This window comes from Triturus cristatus, chromosome 6 (genome assembly GCF_964204655.1).
Source record: "Triturus cristatus chromosome 6, aTriCri1.1, whole genome shotgun sequence".
NCBI lineage: Eukaryota > Metazoa > Chordata > Amphibia > Caudata > Salamandridae > Triturus > Triturus cristatus.
The window spans coordinates 121,158,071-121,179,831 of NC_140589.1; the positions used below are offsets into that span (position 1 = coordinate 121,158,071).

At 44.3% G+C, this 21,761-nt stretch overlaps 1 protein-coding gene across 1 annotated transcript in view; it reads right to left on the minus strand.

The window, feature by feature from the left end:
* The window catches only part of LOC146816492 (uncharacterized), a 401,972-nt gene that overhangs the window by 361,099 nt on the left and 19,112 nt on the right, over positions 1-21,761 (minus strand). Inside the window, exon 5 of the mRNA XM_085609516.1 lies at positions 7,345-7,471. Within this exon, the coding sequence (XP_085465642.1) occupies positions 7,345-7,471 (127 nt within the window). The remainder of the gene's footprint in view (positions 1-7,344; positions 7,472-21,761) is intronic.

A 21,761-nucleotide genomic window follows, 5' to 3' on the forward strand; every position in this document is an offset into this window, starting at 1 on the left:
GTTTTTTTTAAAAATTTATTTCAATTACAAGTTTAACATTTCTTAATGCTAGACAGTGGTCCATGAGACGAATGCCTACTCTTAAGAAATGTGTTTGTCAACAAAGGGGAGGAGTCCTTTGATCGTGGATGATGACCATAATAGATTATACTGCTCTTATTAGGCAGCTGCGGGGCAAGTATTCACCACTAGTTGTGCCATTATGGCCAAATGAGAACTACATTGCATAAATACAGACACCATGGATGAGAGAGCACATGGTTAAAGAAAATTCCAAATATTTGTGCACATTCACCAGAGCAAGAAACACGTTACTGGACTGTAACAGTTTCAAACATACTGCGAGAGAGGGGTGGTAGCTAACACGTTGATATACAAGAGCTCGGCTTTGAATTTAGCGCTTGCGGCTCTGTGTAAATATTTTGAGTATCAGATGTTGCAGAGCTCTGATCCCGGGATGAGGAGCACACACGCTGCTGAACTTGGCTCCAGTGAGAGTTTAACTTTTGCTTGTTTTTGTGAGCAGTGTTTGTGCAAGGTAAGTTTGCACATTCACGCTGGTTGCGTGAGAAGCCACGGCTTCCTATCTCTGCAGTCTGGATGATGGTGTGTAGGAAACTGGTCCAAGCGATAAGAAATCCGTCCATGGCCAAACTGATGCCCGCCTCTTGCCCCCAGTCCCACTTATGTACCGCTTCCAGCGCCCAGCCCCACCGATGGGACCCCACTGATGGGGCCGGCCCCATGCCCCACTAAGTCACCGCTTTCAGCCACTAACACACTGGACCAAAATCAGCTTTCGGCCTTCTGCACCACCGATGTACCACTTCCGGCCCCAAGACCCATTGTGCCTCAGTCTGCTTCCGGCCCAACGATCCACTGAGGTACCGCTTCTGGCCCAAGGACCCACTGAGCCACAGCTTCCGGCCCAAGGACCCACTGAGCCACAGCTTCCGGCCAATGATGCACTGATTCCGGCCATATACAGAGCGTGCAACCCTCAAATTAATTTAGGGAGAAAATCCCAATCAAATCACAGCTATTCATCAAAACGGCTGCACAGCATGTTCAATAAAAATACACTCACTCCCGACCACGAAGAAAGAACGTAAATATGGAACTGATGTAACAATAACAACAAGCATTGGCCACGCGCGCGAGACGCCATATGTGGTGGGGGAGAAGCAGGAGTTGTGCGCGCGCGCGGCCAAAGCTTGGAAAACAAGCATTGGCCGCGCGATGCGGGCGGAATATGTGAAAGCTCCAGATGGCGCCTTGGGGGCTGAAAGCTGCCGGCGTGCTCGCGTGAACACAAGCGCTAGGCCGTGTGGCAGCTCTTTGAAAACCCGTACACTAAATGTCTCGGCCAGACCAGCGCATGCGCTGCGTTAGACGAGACATAAAATCTGCTAGCATCTCGTACTCTTCTGGATGACAAGAGAGACAGCAACAAAACCATTTACAAGTGACATTCTTAATGTCTGCCAAATAAATAGGCTTGAACAGATGTTTTATCAGCTGCATAAGAACAGTATCCAGATCTAATGTGGCTGGTGGTTGATGGACCATGAGGGAAAACTTCTAAGAAATTGCCACAACATGCACTCTGACTGAGCTGCACCCAAATCCAGGCTGCAATCCAGAGAAGAATATTTTCCATTTGACATAGGTCTTTGTGATCGATCCTTAAATCCAGAAAATAAAGGTGGGCAAATTCAACATGCCCAGGAGTTCAAGGAAGCAGCATTGTGATGCAGTACTTAACCGGCACTCCTGGACAGCAGTGTTAGATACACCCTTACATAAATGTGGGTGGGTACGGACAGCAGAAGGAGATTGCATACTAAAACAACCTAGCCATGCTAGAGCCATCAGGATGATGCACTGGAGCTCTTGCATGCTTTTGGCGTTCTGGGAATGAGGGAAAGCAAAAAGGGGACATGCCACGTAAATCTGGGCGGTGAACTCCGCTCACGGAGTTCAACACTGCACGTTCCGCGGATCTCTGGAAAACTCTGCTCTGCAGAGCTGAGTTTTTTTTCCACTCGCGCTCGTCAACATCAAGTTGGTCAGCAAGGAAAATCCACCTCCTGGCGAGATTTTTCTTTGTTTGCGATTGTCAACGTCAAGTTGGCGAGCGCGAGCATGGAAAATCTCCCTTCCGGCGAGATTCCTCAACGCTGGCAGATTTCTCATTGCAAGTGGTCGCGTATGCTCGCGACCGCTCACGTTGAGAAAGTCAGTTTGCATTGAGAAAGCTCCCACTCAAGTAAAAAAAAAAAAAAAAACCTACTCGAGCGGCAGAAAGGAAGCAGCGCACAATTGCACCATTGGTGTTCGCAATGATTGCACAGTGCGGACAAACACCTGGCGCTGAAAATCTCCGCAAACGGCATCTAATGCGCTCCACTGCATGCGGAGCACCGCGTGGTGGAGTTTTGTTTGCTACATGGAACTCCACCCAGGTTTAATACCATGTTATCGAAAAATCTAAAAGGATTCCAGTTTAGTCAGTGGTTGCCAATGCCTACTTACAAAATATTTGCTTTTCTGTGCTTCCCGATTGTAGGGAGATCCAGAGCTGGACGAATTAAAGGCAAAAAAGATAATTGAGCACGAGATTAGTAATACCATTGCTATGAAACTAAAGTGATCTGTTTTTTGTTGCTCCCAGATAAATGCCGATATTAATGAATCAATGGTAGAAAAAGGTTTAGTGTGCAAAACTATAGGAAGATTGGTAAACAAAACAAAAAATTGTAGAACCAAAATGTTAATCAAAGAAATTCCACCCATGATGATTAAGGGGAGTAAACAGTAGGGACATGTTAGAAATCAGAGGTTTATAATTTAGAGAGAATAAATCTTGGTAACTTTCAGTAACAAACACCAAGATATCTTGTGGCCATTTGAATATCTGGTTTTATTTTTTTCAGGCAAGATATTGAGAAACACAGTATTTCAGTTTGAGCCTGGTTTATTTTATATCCTTCTACAGTTGTAAATTGATAGTTAGAAGTCAGAACCGATTGGATATTTTATGTTACTGCCTTCAGATATAGAGCAATTACAAGATCATAAAGATTGATTTTAGCTGATATTTCTATGGGAGATTTAGGTTCTGTGTTTGATGGCACTGGGGACAGTATTGAAATGGTGTCCTTTTCATCACTGACATAGCATGCTCATCGATGGAATGCCGGGGGCGACTGAGAGTACCCCGAACACGGGCGATGGTCCTGGCAGTGAGGTGTCGAAGGGAAACGGGATTTCGACGTCTACTGCATGTAGACAAAAACGGAAATGGGATCAATGATACAAACAATTCTTCCGAAAAATGGGAGCCTAGAGATCAGACACACCTGGCAATAAGTACAGTTAGGCACCAAACACAAAGCCCAATATGTACACATGCAAACCCAATGGAAGGGAAAAACACAAAAAAAAAAAAGAAAAAAAAAAAAAAAAACTTCTACTGCTCCAGCTCTCGATGCCCATGCGCCATGCCAATGGAGGAAGAAGTCACTATACATCGACTTGAAAGACTTGTTCGAAGAAAAACAAGTTGCAAACATCCAATACCAACACTAAATGTTAGGAGTGATCAGAGCATGTGCATCTACAATTATATCAAAGAGGTAGGGGACCAGGAGCAATTAGGTCCAGCATACAGCCTCCTACTATGTCTAAAGAACCAACAAGAGTACCCAGTTCCTTTTAAAGACCATGGAATGAGTGTGAGCCCCCACCCCCCCCCCCCACTGTGGATTTCGGCCCCAGGGACCAGATCACCTGGGGCTCGGCGTGATTATCAGGGGTTGCGGGGGTAGAAACATGCCCCTATCACCCTTATGGGCCTGGCGCAAATTTAATGATGGGGGGGGGGGCGGGGGAGAAAATTACAGCTCCGGGGCCACATCCCCCGGGACCTCGAAGTTAAAAGTGGGTGCCCTGGGACCCATCCATGGCACCCACCATAGTCTTGCTGTGGGTTGCAGGGGGGAACCCCAAGGTACCTGCAGCCCCAGCCGGCTACACGCATATAGCGGGTGCTGGCACTGCTCTCGCCCGAAGGAAGCAGTTCCGAACGCTGCTCCCTGCAACGATTTTTGAAGACACTCATTTGATTATTGGTTATTTTGAGTAGTTAACAAAGAGTACTTTAAAGAATGTGGAGATTATAATTACAAGATCTCAAAGTATCTCTTTAGGAGTGATCTTCGATAGAACGGAATGCTTGAGTAAAATAATTCTATAGGCATCCTACCTGAATTGATGGGCTGTTTTGACATGTATATGTTCAATTTCTTTGTATTTGTATGTTAGTACTGTAAATATATATATATATATACATACACACACCAATATCTAAAAGATTGATCTTTATATATTTTGTGTCGAAGTATAAAATAAATATAGGTATACATACTCAACCTAAATGTTTAAAATATCTTTAGTCGGGTTGGAATTGCCTGTGATGATCATGTGAAATAACAATAACAAAGTTGGTTTGAGAAAATATATAACTCAAGGGAGGAGACAATTTATTTATCTCGTCTCCATAATATATGTTACACTATTGGTCCCGAGGCATTACTTTACTTTTCTACTGCTCCCTGCAATAGGAGCGCTAATTTGATTGGTTTTCCTGCCTGTATCACTGCAGGCAGGAAAACCAATCAAAAGTCTGCCTCAAGCCCACTGGGAGCCAAATTGGTGATTGCTCCTGCTTGGCAAGAGTTTTGAAAATGCTCCCGATAAGCGAGAGCTAACACACGTGTCCCTGTCCGCAGCTGTGCAGGTAGGTAAAACACTATGTACCAAGGTGGGGTCCTTGGGACACAGCTTGCGACCTGGCCCAGGGAGATTGGTTCCCAAAGCCATTAATGGCTCAGGAAGAGGGGCCGCACAGCCCACCTCCTTTAGAGTAATTGGACGCTGAGGTGGACTGCCCGGGCCCTAAACGCTCGGGGAGGGGCAGGGTGTGCGCCCTCTCCCCATTTTGAAAATTCAGTCCCAGGGGTGGGTTCCTCTGGGCCTTTAGAGCCTCAAGGAGAGGAACTGCGTGATCCCCCCCCCCCTCCGCATACATATGTTAAGTAGCCCTTGGGGTGGACTCCCTGGTGCCTCAAGGGAGAAGGGCATCCCCCCTCCCTATAAGCATAGATTTCTTTGTGCCCCAGGATCCTATAACAGCTGCCAGCAACATTTTTCTCCTCTTACTGGCAGCCAATCAGAGCACTTGTGGAGTCCGACCACCACAGGAACAAGATGGCCTAAGGGAAATAAAGCTCCCTGGGCCAATCAGAACATTTTTATTTTTAAATTGCCATTCTCACAAGAGTCTCGAGACTCACTGATCCAACTGCCTAAATATACAATTATTTTGTTACCCTAAATTTCTCAAAAACGACTGAACTGATTTACACCAAATCACAAAAACAGTCTGCTGACCCAATTCTAGCTTCCTGTCATATTTGGTATAATTCCGTTCAGCAGTTTTGTAGCCTGGTCTAAGTAGTCTATGGAAAATGCATTGGATTTACAGAGTTGGGACCCCTTCCCCCCCCCTCCTCCCCCTCTGCTTGATGGATCACCGAAAAACTTTCCAAGAAGGAGCCGAGGTGGCTGAACTTTTTTTGGGATCGTTTTGTGAACATTCCTCAAAAACGGGGCCAAGTTTATTAGCACACCAAAAAACGCTTTATCAATTGAAAAGCAGACATAACTACTTAGTGGCGACCACCACTAGGTAATACATATTTATTTTCTGCCCAGTTTAAAAAGATTTGTAATGAGACTAGATCTGGAGCGGCTTGTCTTTTCACCGAGAATTGGGTGAGAACTTGCAATTAGATAGATAGCACAAACTGTAGTTAATAGCTACAAAATGAGTCAGTACTCTAGAAACAGTCTTTCCAATCAGGTTATTCCATCTAGCAAGTAAACCACATGGATCATGGATCCACACAACTCTGTTTCTCTTAGTTTATGGGGGGGGACACAAATGCAGTCTTAGCGCCCCATATGATTATGAACATGTTTTATAGAACAACTACTTCATTAGAAAATTACTGAGACCATGCTTTTTATAGTGGTATATTTTTAAGTTTTAAAACTTTATTCCCTAATTGGGCTATGATATTTGGAACTCTAATGTTTGCCATTGTTGATGTATATTCAGTTACAGATTTAGGGTCGAATTTAGAGTTTGGTGAACGGATGCTTCGTCTCTAAAGTGATGGATATCCCAACCACGAACCTCTAACTCTGGCCCTTAATGTGCGCGGCAATATCTAAGTACAATAAAATATTAGTTTGTTATTCATGTTTTTTATTGTAATATGGTTTTTGGATTAATTTCCCTTAAACTATCTTTCCTATCTTCCAATGCGTTCTCTCAGATTCTGTTTTTCCATTAATTCACATACATTGGATTTTACCATTGGCTCAGATGGACTGGATGAAAAGCTACTTGAGGTCCATCTTCTAGAATTACAGAGATCAGGAAGAACCATACCCAATTTCTTGCATACTAATGAATCCATAACCAAATCAACCGAAATCTTTAAACAAAAAAGCATTGCCAAACTTATTGCAGTTTGTAGCATAAATAAACACTTTAGTGGGTGAATAGGATAAGAATAAGTGTCTATGCATAAAGAAGGTTTTTGTCAATATTCATAGTTAATATTTTAGGGGTAGTTATGAAAAATATAAAGCATTTACAACATTGAGGCAGTGCATGACAAATATGAATGTTAACAGATGTGAAAATATGTAAAACGTTGTACGCGTGGTGCAGCGATAACATTTGGAGCAGTTTAAGCTACTTACACATCAAAATAGTTCTTGAGAAAACAAACCAGAGTTCAGGCAAAGAAAGGTGAATCTCACTGAAAAACCTGAAGCAATGTTTTAAACTAAAATAAAGAAATGAAATTCAACACAGTTTTAGATGGAATTGCACTCAATAAAATTTACACAATGAAATACAATTTTGATTACATTTAAAAAGTGAAATCAAGGAATTAGTGGATGTCATGCCTGCTGGGGGTGTTAGTGTGTATTGTTAGGTTTTTCGTTTCCTTGATACACAATCATGGACAGACGGTCCCAGTGTTAAGAAAAGCAAAAAGACAAATACTTTGACATGTGTGTTACAGGCATTCCACAATAAAGAGCAGAGTCTGAACAATGACAATCTTAAAGAACTGCACTTATTAAGCGATTTAACAATGTCCATTGCAAATATTGACTCTAGAACAGGTAAATAGACTAAAGGGGATATGCAGATAAACTCCTTTTTTGCATTTGCCTAAACAGTAGTAGACCAGCCCTTACCAAGAGATCTCAGTGTTTCATAATGCTCTTTCATTGTGCTCTTGTAAAGTTCTTTCTGTTTGTCCTGAAGAAGCTTCCATTCCTCTTCAGAGAAGTAGACTGCAACATCTTCAAAAGTAATAGGCACCTGAAACAACACGCACATCAAGCCAGTTCATTCTCCCCAGCCCTCCAAGAAAGCATTGTATAAAACTGCACACTCACACCCTTCTCTTTCTAACATCCCCTTCTTTTCATTCTCATCTGGGTAACCAACCCTGATCTTCAAAATTGTAACATAAAAATGCATATTTGTAAAGTGGACATTCTCTGCTTGGGGGTGTTGAACAGTAAATGTTTGTTACCCAACTCGGTGACACTCTATTTACCTCAGAAGAACGAAAGGCTGATTGGACCTTCTGAGATCTGAACTTGTGATTAGAAGATCAAACACAGATACCTGGAGTGGATGTAGTAATTACCATCTCTGGCACGCTTCAAACACTCAATAAAATGGATTGTCCAGTATGTGCTTTTTACTTTAGAAAAGGAAATGTACATTTATTACATGCACTACTAAATACTACCTATTCCTCTACAGATATACACGCAAGGCAGATAGCAAATACCTTAGAGGACATCAGAAAACATCATCTGACCCCTAAAGGGTCATGACCTTCAAAATCACATTACCTTCCTACTATACCAGACAGCACATCACAATATATGAGGCGAGGGGGTGGGGGGGTTGGGGGGGGCGGGGGTAACACTTTAGATAAAAATTGGCCTATTGGCTTTCTCAAGGGTTCACCATAGTAGAACAAGAACAAACCATGTTAAAAACACCATCATTTGTGAGTAAATGCAATAATCAATACTTCCAAGTGTAAATGCAATTATTAGTCGAACAATCACTGTCAACATTATCTCAATATAGCATTTTAAAATGAACATAAACGTGAGTGTGTACCATAGAGCAGCCTCTAGAGGGCACTGCACTCCACGTTTCTAAACTTCCATGTTACATAAGAAGCAACCATAAACCCAGCCCCTAGAGACACTGCATTGCCAGCTGTATAGCAAAAGCTCAAGCCTTGGGAATGGTTAAAAATATAATGAAAATCCTGGGGGTGGGGGGGGGGGGGAAAATCATAAATTCCTCGACCCAGCAAGTGTAGGGTCAGTACCTTAAATTTCCTTTGAAGGGCTGGGCTGCTGCACTCCTGTAGTCCCCATCCCCCTGTTTAACACTGGTGGTGACTTAGCTGTCAAGGGGCCACTGCAAGGCAAGGAACGTATGGTAATAAGTCTCTTCTGAGCCTCACGCGCTCAATCTCTATTGGGGAGGTCAAAGGTCACCAACCATGAAACTGTCATAACTCGGGCCGCTTTGGACTATCCTTGGATAATTCTACTCCTGTTGGGGAGCTCTAGCCACCAGGGGCAAATCCAAAAGGCCTCCTGGCCTCCAAGGCGGTGTACTTTGCAAGGAGCTGGTGCCACTGGCTTCCTGCACCAGCTTCCTATCTGGTCTTTGTCTATGGGTGCAAAAGTTCAGATCTTTCCACCAACTGGTATCCAGGAGTTGTAAGGGAGCCCAGCCTCACTGGCCCTTGGAGAGACCAACTGGTCCTGAGGTCAACTGGGGCAGAGTTGTTCGGTCCTTTTGGGCATTAAGAAGGGGGGTGGGGGGTCTCCTTCCAGTTATCCAAGGCTGTCGCAGTCCCAGGGTCCAGCAGCAAAAAGCACAACAAGCACCAACAGCCCTTGCTCTACCTTGTGCAAGAGATTTTAAAAAGGGGGCAAAAGGTTCTAAAGGACAGGCACCCCTGAACTATCCTATGGTACCACATCACCACTCCACCCTTTCCCCAAACCTCCTGCACAGCATGCTGGGACAGTTCAAGATGGTGTTATTCTGAAATCACTGGTCACATGCTTTTGGGTCTCAGTGACACCCCTCGTTGACATCACTGCCAGGGGTTCCCCCCACCAAAACTTCAAAGAGGACCTCCCCCCCCCTCCCCCCCTTTTCCTGTTTTGGCTCCAGTTATCCATGCTTCCTCCTTTGTTCAGTGGGCCTGGGCTGTCCTAAGCCCTGGTACAGTGTGACAGGAACTTAACAGATGCAGATTTTCATCACAACCCCTTCCTCCTCAGGATCTGAAGGAAGCACATTAACCAGGAATTAGCTCAGTTGTTCATCTACTACAAACTCCTGGGCCATTCCCAAGGAGGAACCACAGCACTGATCTGCAATGCTGACAGCAGCCGATTCTATTCCCCGTCAAGTTGATCAGGGAGGTGTGGCTATTTTGGTTATGCTCAATCTGTCTGCAGCCTTCAACACCATAGCTCCATCGCTATTGATGCAAAAGCTGCATCAGCCTAGGCTGAGGGACACAGCCTTAAACCTGCTGGAATCCTTTTTAGTGAACAGGACTCTTACAGTCAGCTGCAGGGATTTTAGAGCTAAACCTTTCTAACTTCCCTGTAGAGTCCCGCAGGTTCTTCACTCAGTCCTATCCTACTTAACCTGTCCGTCGCTCCTCTGTCAAAACTGGTACACTCCTTCGGTTTTCAGGTGCTGTCCTGTGCGGATGACACCCAAATCATGGTTTCCATCTCAGATGATTGGGAAGAGGTGGGAGACAGGGTTAGGTCCTGCATGACTGTAGTCAGTATTTGCATGAGGGAGAACTGGCTTAAAGTGAACAGGGAGAAGACAGATTGAATTTTCTGCCCCAAAAAAACACAATCTGGACCGACTGTTGGTGGCCAGAAACCTGCGGCACTCCACCTGTTCTGGTGGCCGCAGCAACAAAATCTGGGGGTGATCTTTGACAATACTTTGGCATATGGCACCCAAGTCAATAGAACGAAGAGTTCTTGTTTTTGGACATTAAAGCAAATTCTTCCCTTTGTTCCTAGGGCGTTAAGGGTGTCAGTGGTCACTGCACACATTACATCTGGCCTTGACCACTGTAATGCACTTTACATGCTAATAGGTATTCATTAAATAAGCTTCAGTTCATCCAGAATGCTGCTGCTCAGTTAGTACTGGGTCTGCGTAAACACACCTCAGTCAGGTAGGGTTTGAGGACTCTCCATTGGCTGTCAGTAAGGAAGCGTGTGACTTTTAAAGCCCTGTGCCTGGTACAGAAACAGAAGGCTCTCCATCGACACGGCTCATGTTATCTTAGGGCTGCCTTCAACTGGCAGACCTTGGAGTTCAGCAAGACGGAGAAAGGTGATCGTTCCTAGGATCTAGAAAGGGAGATTTGGGAGGGGGGGTGGGGTTAGGCAGATGAAAACTTGGTTATTTGTATAATTTCATTGTCCTGGGCAACCTTCTGGCATTATTATTCTTGCTCTTCAATAGTGTTGTCCACCTTCCCTCCGGTTCCTTACTTTGTGACAACGCTTCAATGACTATTGGGTTTATGAGAGGACAGCGGACCTTGGACTCAAAATTGGAAACCTAGCCATTTTTGCAATCTTTTGCAAAATTTCAGTCCGTTGTTTTCCTGGGTGGAGCGGGAGGGTATTCCATAATCTAGAAGCTAAAAAAAAACTTGAAGGCTCCATTTAATTCGGAGAAACAAAACAAAAAAAATATGGAGGCATTTGCAGATTGAAGTGAATGATTCTGGAGGCATATTTCCAGAATTTTTCCATTATTGCTTCTGGGCCCAGCTTATAGTAAGCTTTATAGGCCATACAGATAGCTTTAAACTGAATTATTTTGTTGACTGGTAACCAGTGCAAGGCTTTCAGAATAGGAGAGCCAGAGTTCATTTTATCCCTACAAGCAGTCTCGCATGGCAATTCTGAATTCCCTGTAGCAGAGTTATCGCTGTTGTCAGCAAACCTAAGTAAAGAGCATTGCAAAAAAAAAAAATCAAGCCTAGATAGAATAGTTTCTTGAATTATCTTTTCGTGGCTTTGTTTAGGCAGAATACAAAGATTTCAACTAGCCCTTTTAGATACTGGACACGTGATCCCAATACTTTATTCATCGGTGTCTCCAAGTACAGATTATCTAGGACTCCCAGATTCTTGGTTTGTCCTGTCTTGGTATGTCACCACGTCATATGGCCACCATTTTAGGGTATTAGAAATTGATCCACGGCCAAAGCACAACATTTCAGTATTAACCCCTTTCAGTTAAGGGCATTTGTTTTCATCCAGTTCATCACAGCTGACAGACCATTATATAAATCTGATGCAGCTTGTACTTCATCTACCACTGAAATTAAAATGTGGGTATCTTCTGCGTAGGGCAGAAGGGAGATCCCAAAGCATATGACTGGAGCGGTTAGAGGGAATATATGTGTTAAACAGGGTGGGAATTTAGATGGATCCTTGTGGGATGCCCCACAGCAGCAGTTTTTCCTTTAAAAGCACAAGATGCCATTTTAACTGCCTGGGATCTTTGGGATAGAAATTAGAAATAATCCAACGTTATTAGTCTCTAAATGTTCCTTCAGTTGTCTGTCAATTTATTTCTCACAAACTTTAGCAATGAAAGGTAATCTTGAAATTGGTCTGTAGATACATTAGGATCGAGAGTACATTTCATTAAGATTAGCCAGATTTGTGCGTTTTTCCATTGTTTAGGGCATACTGTCGAGTCATGGGTAAATTACAAGCTTGGTGATGACCAGAGATAGAATCTGTTGCTAGTTGGTAATACGAGGCAGGGCATGGGTCTAATGGGTACCTTAACTTAATTGTTTTGATAGAGATACTCACTTCCTATAGGGGCTCATATCTATTAATAGTGCAAATGGGGGCCACTGGGGATAGACTGGTATCTACTCAACATTTTGCTCCTGAAAGAAACATTTCCTGATGTTACTCATTTTGTAATGGTAAAAAATAAATGACATGAAGGAGCCAGAGTTCTGTAGACACCTTAAACTCAGTAGTACATAGAGCTGGGAATCAAAAATCTTTTAATATTTGGAATACTCCTCAGGTGGAATTGTTAGCTTCCAAGATTTATTTTTAGCTGCTCTGCACAGTTTTTATTTTTAAATAAGTTTTCAATTTGGTTTTATCTGTATTGCAATCATCTTCCTCACAAGTAAGGTGCCATAAGCGTTCCAGCTTTTTACAACACTTATTTGCGTTTCCGGGGAAAGGAAGGATGTTTCCTACGGTTTACCTTTGGTGGATTGCGTCAATAGAATGTTAGCCTTTCGATATCCAGTCATCAACTTCAGTTACCAATTGAGTTACCTCTATTGTGTTTCTGGCCTGGACGCTCCCCAGAGCACGGATTGTGTAACATTAGACCATGATCTCTCTCCCCCCCCGCCCCCCACAAAAAATGGCAACCCCCGAGTCTCTCCTCTACTAGGTTGGCGGCAGTTATTTAGTTGAAAATATACTACAGGAGGATCTGACGACACTAAAATAATAGGTTTTTCAGATTTTAGTGCATTACCTGTGGAGAAGACAAGATCAATCATATGACTTGACGTGGGGGAGGGGGGGAACCTATTTCTAGATTTAGGGATCATGGCATAATATGAATCCTTAGGGTCACTGTTTCCCATATTGTCCCACCAGATGTTAAAATGCCCCAATAAGCAAAAGTTTTTAGACTGCACTAAATATGGCATAATAGCCTCTGTCAAGATGGTTCCAAAATTAGAGAAGTAGGTCCAAGGCCAATATAACAGCAGGCATGTGCTGAATGATTTGTCAGGACCTTTAATTAAACAAAACAACTAAAAAACCCACACCACAGGGTTTCTGCTTGCTTGAAGTGGAGGTTAACCTTTTTCAATTTGTAGAGAGGACTTAAAAATTATAGCCACACCCAGCCGAGACAGGGATGACCCATGTGATGAAGGTGTACGGTATCCCCGCTGAAGTGAGAGCCAGTAACAGTGCAGTCTCCCTAGAGATGTATTTCTGTACTGCCCTGTGGATAGGCTCATAAGGAGGCAGCATCCACTGACTAGGCATTGTATTGAACTCCCATGGCTTGGGGGAATTGGGGGTTCTCCTACCTAGAAAGCCAAGTGTGAAGAGTATTTGGGAGAATAAGGATGAAGATTCATCAATTCTCCTAAATTCAGAGATTGCGCCGAGAGAATTCTGACTGATGAGTATCGAAGACTGTTCTGGGCACTTGGAGTTGAATTAATGTAGGCTTGAGTCCTTGGTCCTTCCACCACATGTAGAAGCACTTCCTTTTAGCATTATAGGTCTTTGCTGTAGCAAGTGCTCATGATTGCTCCAATCTCTCTGTAATGAGCAGGGATGTTGAGATGACCGAATTCCAAGTGGTCAGCAACCAAGCTGTCAAGTTGACTGTCTTCAGATGCTTCAGATGATAGTGGAGGGCCTGTCCATGATGGCTGGAGAGGCGCTGGAGATGGTTTGTGAGCTGTATCAGTGGACATCAGGACAGTCTCAACCATTGGCTGTACCAGGATTGGAACGGCTACACCAGGGCAATCAGAATCAGGGAACAGTGGTTCACCATCACCTTTCTCCTCTCCATCCTGGGAATTAGGTGGAAATAGCAGAAAGGCTTCAGAAAAAGATGTTCAACCAGTTCATTTATAAGGAATTCCTTTGGAATCTGTGTGGAGGTACCTGCTGACATAGTACTGGCATTTCTTGTTATGGAGTGTGGCAAATAGATCTACAGTTAGATAGCCCCATTTTAGGAAGACAATCTGCAATCAAACTTGGTGGAGCTCTCTTTTGCAACAGTATGACAGGATGTAAAGGTTGCAGATGTTCCAATGTAATAATCACTAGTTTTCTAGGACTCAGACCTACAGAATCAGTACCTCCTCTGACAGCGAATGGGACTCTTGCATCCCTACTCAGTGATGTAGTACTTTGGGGTTGTGTGGTCAGTCCAGAGCAACACTGTCTGGCCCACCAGTAGTTCATGCAGACATGGCCTGCAACGTCAAGACTTTAAGTGGAGTGGCTTTTACCCTTCTGACCAGAGGCCTCTTGTAGACAATTTTCTGTATGAATGACTCATCCTTCCATTGATGCATCCATGGTTGTCCACAGTATGGCTGTAGCTGGTTGGAACTGAAGGCCTGCATTGAGATTGTCGGAACTTCCACAACAGGGCCCGTTTGACCCTTCTGGATACCAGCAAGACTTCATCCTTCTCCTCCTCCTCCTCCAGGTCTGATAGCTAGCAAGTGAATCCCCTACCCCAGGTCTGTAATTACTGGGGTATAGGACAAGGGGCCAGATGCATTAACGGGTTTTACCCATTCTGTGTTTATGAGAAAATGGTTTTAGTACCACTGGCCCATGGTGAGGTGTTAGACATAGCATTGAAGTTACCTGTGTTTGCGGCAGAGTTGGTGCATACAATATTGCTGTACTTGGCAGAGGTGATTAAGTAGGTGGGCCTGGACAAAAGCCAAGCAGTGTGTAGAGGGGATGTGATGTAGAATACATTTTTGGAAGGTTTTTATAATCTTTCAATTAAGGAAACCGGTACCTGCATCAAAAGAGGCTCAATGTACTGGCATATGGGCTCATATGAAGATTCATACCTCCTTGAATAACCTTCAGATAGGAAACTTTGGGCTCGAACGCCATAGCCCTGTTAAAAATCGAATTCTTTTTTTTTTTTTTTTTTTTTTTTAAAGAAGCTTCCTTCTCATATTCTGAAAGGTAACGCTTGTTCTTGCCCACTGATGCAAGCCTCTAGTTAAGAATCCAAGATATAAGCTGGCAATTGAGCAGAAACCTTCATAGGTTTCCGAGAGTAAGCTGGCTGGACTTCCAGCTCTGGGAGAAGGGGTAATTTCAGTCAACAGGTCTGTTGACGGTGAGATAGTCATAGTTAAGGGGGTTGCAATTGACATGGTCATAGACCCAAGTTGAAAAGAGGACCGGGCAGACTCGTTCAGTGTTGCACACGAGCAAACAGGCCCTAAGTGTACCACAAACTAGAGGCCACTCTAAGAAAATGTTGTCAATAGGATGAGAGGTTAATATTAGGCCTAAACCAATATAGCTTTAGCAGTCTCACCCTCCCACATACACGGATGTCCACCATGGGCTAAATCTTCTCCTACACTGCCCTAGGGAAATATATGGCTAGCATAACCGGTCTTTGCCTGCTCTCACCTGACACTTTTAGGCACACTTTACTGTCAAGGTGGAGCAATGAATGGGCAACCCCAACGCTTTTAACAAGCTGGGTCAATTAACATTATTCAACTAATCATTACAAAAGACTATTTTGAAAGGGGTGTTTAAGGTCAGTGCAAGGCCTTACACATCACGCATTCCAAGGGGACTATTGGGGTATGCATACATAGCGCAATCACATTTACTCTGGGTATGGTCTCTAAAATGCAAGACAATTACCATTGCTTTTCCCAGTTCAGAGCATTTGGTGTGCCCTGACGGATCTTTCACTTTCACAGGCTGGTTTTTCCACTTATTCTGAAAACCAGCTGAAGTTTAACACCGGTATAATGAAGATGATTGATTGAGAAATAACAAACTTCTTCTGAAATCCAATTAAACCAAATTTATTTTTTGTTACGGCTGGAGAAACTCTTGGCAAACTAGCACAATTACAGCCTTGTTCTATCTATCCTTTTAAATGAAGTTTATAAATCTAACTTGACTCAGTCACTTACCTGTAGGTATCCGAAAAAGCATGGTCTGCAGTTTAATCCAGTTTTTCTTGTTCCGGTAAAGCCTTAACCAGTTTTCACTGGAAAAAGAAAAATCGCTCCCATACTCTCAATCGCAAAAGCCTTCCATTTGGCAGCACTTTAGAGTAGTTTGGAATGTAAAAGTGGATTACCCCATAGGGGATCCTGTACTCACCATTTTGTTGTTTTCAGTGCACTCATCACAAACGTATGAAAACACAATTAATCAATAACGTACATTTTTCTTAGCAACGTGGCATTTTCCAATTTATAGGCCATACCCTTTATGTAACATGGTTTAAGCTTCGTCCACATAATGCAGTAGTCACTCTTCGACCATAAAGGTAGAAACTGCTATATTATCACATAAAATTGGTGAGGGGCGGAGGGCACCATCTAGAGTACTGTGTAAAGTGCAGCTACACATACAAACTACGCGCCATTTTTGTGATAACATTACTTGAAATAGAAGAAGTTGCCACTGAGAGATGTGTGCATAGTAAAAACATGGACGCCATCCAATGGTGAAAGGATAAGCTTCCACCAGACATTTCCACTCCAGCCAGCAGTATTACAGTGCCTATCCTAGGAGTAAAACTGAAGGCTATAATAAAGCACTTTAGTGAGTTGAGCAAGGGAATAACAGTGTTGAGACACGCTGTGGCCAAGTAGTTAGGAAGTCCTATCTGGCGTTTATTCAGAAGAGGATCAGTCTGGTGAAAGCAGAAAGGTTTGAAACAATGCAGCAGTCTGAGAACTTAGTCTTGGATTGATTCGAGTGATGGGGTTACAAAATTGTTACTTACCTATGAGTAGGTTAGCAGCTTGCAGACTTTCTGGATTCACATGCTATGCGTTATTCCGCTGTCTAGGGTTTGGATCTGGAACAGTCTATTTTTGTATTCATTTAGAGTGGGCATCAACATCCATTTGGTGGTCTGTTCCTCCTCCTATGCATGGTTGCCATCTTTATTCATTTATCTGGAGCCCTTGTGTGCGTAGCTTCTCTTAAGCTGTTAAAAGCTGTCTTGCTCTCCCTTTGCAAATGTCTGCACTCTATTTATGTTGGAGGAACGAGGGTCACATGTGAACTCAAAAAGCCTTCAAGCTACAAAACTACTCCTACAGGTAAGTAACCATTTCGTTTGCAGCATGAATCTTTCTGAACTCGCATATGGTGCATGGATTATATAGCAGTGTTAACCTATCCCGTGGGAGGTTGGGAAGAGAACAAGTTTGTATTTAAAAACCAGTACTTATGTACTCTGTCACACCTGTGCTGCTTTGCTCTCATGGATATCAATTAAGTAATGCTTCATGACAGTATGCACAGAGAACTATGTGGCCATCAGGCAGATGCTATTGATTGGGACATTTGCTACAAAGGCCAGTGCGATCCTTTCTTAACCCTCATGGAGTGAGCTCTAGGCCTTTCCTCTAGCATCACTCCAACTACGGACACCTTTGTATTTTCTGAACTATCAACCTTGCTATAGTTCTGTTTGTCACTGGTAACTCCTTGGTAGCTGGTGCAAATGAGACAAAAATAGATTGCTCTTTCAGATTGTTTTTGTTTCCTGCATGCAGTAAATCACAGCCCTCCTGACGTCCAGCCTGTGTAGAGCTCGTTCTTCTCATCAGTTTGGGTCTTGTAAGAACACAGAAGTTGTATCATTTGGTTGACTTGGAAGTGTGACAACTTTGAACAGCAATTTAAGGTTAGTTCCCACGACTATCTGGTTGTTGTGAATTCAAATGTAAGAATATTGCACAGTTAAGGCCTGCAGTTTGCTCACTCTGCATTGCAATGGTATGGCAACCAGGACATGGTCATAACATTTAAACTAAAAAAATAAAACTAAAAAACCCACCTGAAGAAATCGCGCAAGAAAACCAGCGCGAGCCCTATTCAGGGGGACAAGAGAGGAGGTGCAGTTCAAGGAGGACAGGAGTGCAGCCCTCAGGATTGGTAGCGAAGGGCAGACAGGAAAGAGGCACACAGGGAGGCACAGCGAGCGGGGGAGGCGGACAGGCACAAAGTCCAAAGCGTCGCAGTTCAGATGGGACAAGCAATGCACTGACGAGCACCCGATACAGGGAGGAGAATAGGGACGGCAAGAAGCTCGCTAACCACCCATTGCTCAAGATGAGCAACCATGTGCGTGCGGTAGGGGAGCCTCACAGCACACAGATCACCGAGCGCCCCCAAGTAGGCACAGTGGTCATGCCGGGCAGACAGGGATAGCGACAAACAAGGCCGCACTAATAGATTTAAGGGCCCGCCTCATAGGAGCCAAAACCCAGGGCTACACACTATGAGGGGGGGGGGGGGTCAAAAGAGCCAACTCAGTGGCGAACATAGCAGTCATACCAAAAGCGCGGAGAGCCAACTTGCAGGCACCACGAATATTACAACAGCAGTACGGGAAAGCAAACGGGACAGGTACAACACCACCAACCAAGCACACAGAAGTAGGGAGTTACGGCACTGGTGACCGCCACCATCGCAGGCACTACAGAGGACGACAGAACAGATCCCGAACAACTGCAACATCGCAAATACAGGCAACCACTACAGAAAACAACCGGCAAAGTATATACAGGAAACACACAACTGCCCTAAAGGCGCAAGTACCCCCGAAAGTCAGTACACGTGGGGTGACGAGCGGCGGTCAACCACCGCAAATAGGAGGGGTGGCGTCAACAAGAGCATCGCGAAGACAACAAGATCATCATAAGGCCCTCAATATTCCACAACCCACCCAGGACAGAGTGACGCAAGAGAGCCCCACAAAGCAACAGGGCAAAGACACAACAAGCGCTGCTGAAAGAGAAATACAAAAGGGCTCAAAAAGAAACCTAACAAGTGCAGAGATACCAATCCCTAGCGCAGAAAGGGGGCAGAAGATTCGAGCTACAGCAAGTGAAGAGAGGCCTGCCAATCATGGCTGAGAATGAAGGGAAAATCACGCAGCAGTCAAAAAAAAAAAAAAAAAACCCACACACACCACAAGGGTGACACGCTAACAGACTCCCCCATCAAACAAAGACCAGATATCAATAGCACACTGGACATGATTCTGAAAAAACTGGCGGAGGTCCATGACCTAGCCAAAACAACAAAACAAACTACGGATGCAATCCAACTAGAAATGGCCGCGGTCAGAGCGGACATCCACGTGGCAAACAGACTGACGGGGGTGGAGCAGAGGGTTAGCGACATAGAAGACGGAGACCAAAAGACAAATAAAGTGCTTATGGCTCTAACCAAAACAACGGCAATACTCCAAAGGCAAACGGCTGAACTGGATGATCGAAACAGAGGGGAGGGGGGGGGGGGGGGAACATAAGAATCCTAGGTGTCCCGGAGGGAGACTAATTCAAAACAGGGTCTTGCATGGCCTTTAGCGAAGACATGATCCCCAAAATTACGAACCTCAAATTCGACCACCCTTTCGAGCTAGACAAAGCATACAGGGTACCAGCCTACAAAGCCACGAATAGGGCGGGACCACGCCCAATAATATGCAAACCACTCCGATCGCAACATAGAGACTATATTTGGTGTGGCAAGAAAAAAAAAAAAAAATATGCAATGGAATGGACACAGGATAATCCTCACACAGGATTACTCCAAGCCCACAGTTGACATAAGAAAAGGATTCCTGGCCCAGCGGAACAAACTAATCAAGGAGAACATAATTCTCATTTGTAGGCCCTACAAGATTCAGAATTAGTGACAAAGGAAGAACGCAAGTCCTCGAAGATCCTACAGAGCTGTCCAGATACCTACAAGGACCGTCGCAACAAGAGATGGAAACTTCACAAGCAGGAACGAGCAAGAGGAGAGCTTCGCCAGAGCCAAGAGTGGAGTGATTGGAGGAACAAAGACTAAAAATGTACACTCAGGAACAGAAACTGTTATCTACCTCAGTACACATGATCCTACCTCAGGACTAAACAAAAGGGCTACCTCAGGACTAAACAAAATTACCTAGCGTACCTACCTCAAACCCGATTTCTTTACCAAAAGAAACCAGAACTTTATCTACCTCAGGACGCTGAGAGGAGAAACAAACAGTCTAAAGCGAGCGTATCACCAGTCGACAGGAATCAAGAGAGACTAAACTAACAGTATATCCTTTTTGTTGGGCATAGGTGTGGGCACCTGAAGGGTTGGGCACGGGGGAGAAGAACCAAGGGGAACGAAATAACCAAGAGGGTAAAACGCACATATGTTATGTAAGGACAGCAGAGAGCGAGGCAGAAGGGGAGGGGGGGGGGGGGGTTGAAAGAACAGCATTAGTAACACTAGCATAAGGAAACAAATTATCCCAGGGGGGGGCGGGGGTTCCTTCGCACGTCCAGAATACAATGGTTTTGAACAGGGAGGGTGGGGGGGGGGGGGAAACTGTGTCTGTCGTGTAGATGTACTCTGAATCTATCCACTGTCTTCTATCCTATCTTAACCCTTCTATCTACACTCCAATATACAAGAAGGAACAGGACACCAAGATCTGGTGGGAGGAACAGCAGACCCAACAGGGGGAGACAGATGTTACCCACCTACTAGGCAGAATAACAAAGCGAGAACGAAGGGCACAAGCGCACAACAAGGGGGGGGGGGGGGGGTAAGGGAGAACGGCGAACATCCATCGTAAGCAAAGGTCACAAAACAACCCATACTCCTTAGCATCTAACCTATATATAGTTTCCCTAAATGTCAAGGGCCTCAACCACCCAGTCAAGAGGAAAAAAAATCCTAGACTACCTAGCAAAAACAAAAGGAGACGTGTTCCTGCTGCAGGAGACCAGGCTATCTCTAGAGGATGCCGAACGAGTTAGAGCGAGACGGATCGGACAGGTTGCCTGCTCTCTGGCTACAGGGAAAAAGCGGGCGGTGATCACTCTGATAAATAAGAATTCCAAGATAACAATAGAGGATCAACAATGCGATGAAGCAGGGAGGATACTTGTAACGCAATCGAAAAGGGGAGAGGAAAACATACATGTAGTGAACATTTACGGCCCTAACACAGACGACTCCGAATTTTGGGAGGGAATCTTGAAGAGACTGGAGGCAATTCCACAAAATGACTTAACAGTGATGGCAGGCGACTTTAATATAGCACTAGACTACACACTTGACAATCAAAGTGCCACTCACTCCCCCCAACGCACACACCACACTAAGGAACATATGCACCAGATTCAACCTCAAAGATCCGTGGAGACTACAACACCCTGACACTAAAGACTACACCTTCTACTCTAACCCGCACAACTCATACAGCAGGATAGACTACATGCTAATCTCAGGCACACACACCCACTTAATAGAACAGACTGACACTGCGGTGAGAACTATCTCGGACCACTCGTGCATCAGCCTACTGATGTGCGGGCAACACAACGAAGACCTTCCACGCAGATGGAGATTCAATAGCGACTCCTTGGCAGATCAGCCAACAAAAATAAAATAGAAGCCATTAAAGAATACGTTAGACTGAACGATACACTGGGCACGGACCCCAAAACCATATGGGATGCACTCAAGGCAACAATCAGGTGCACAATAAATACATATTAAGGCCAAAATTAACAAAAATGCGAAGGCACATTTGGCCAACTAGAAAAGGACATCAAAAAGGTTAGAGGCAAATCACATCACAGACTCCGAACAGTAGCGCCCTAACAGAGCTTACAAAGAAAAAATACGAATACAACAAAATCTTGAGCGAGAGAGCCAGACTGTGGATAAATATAAAG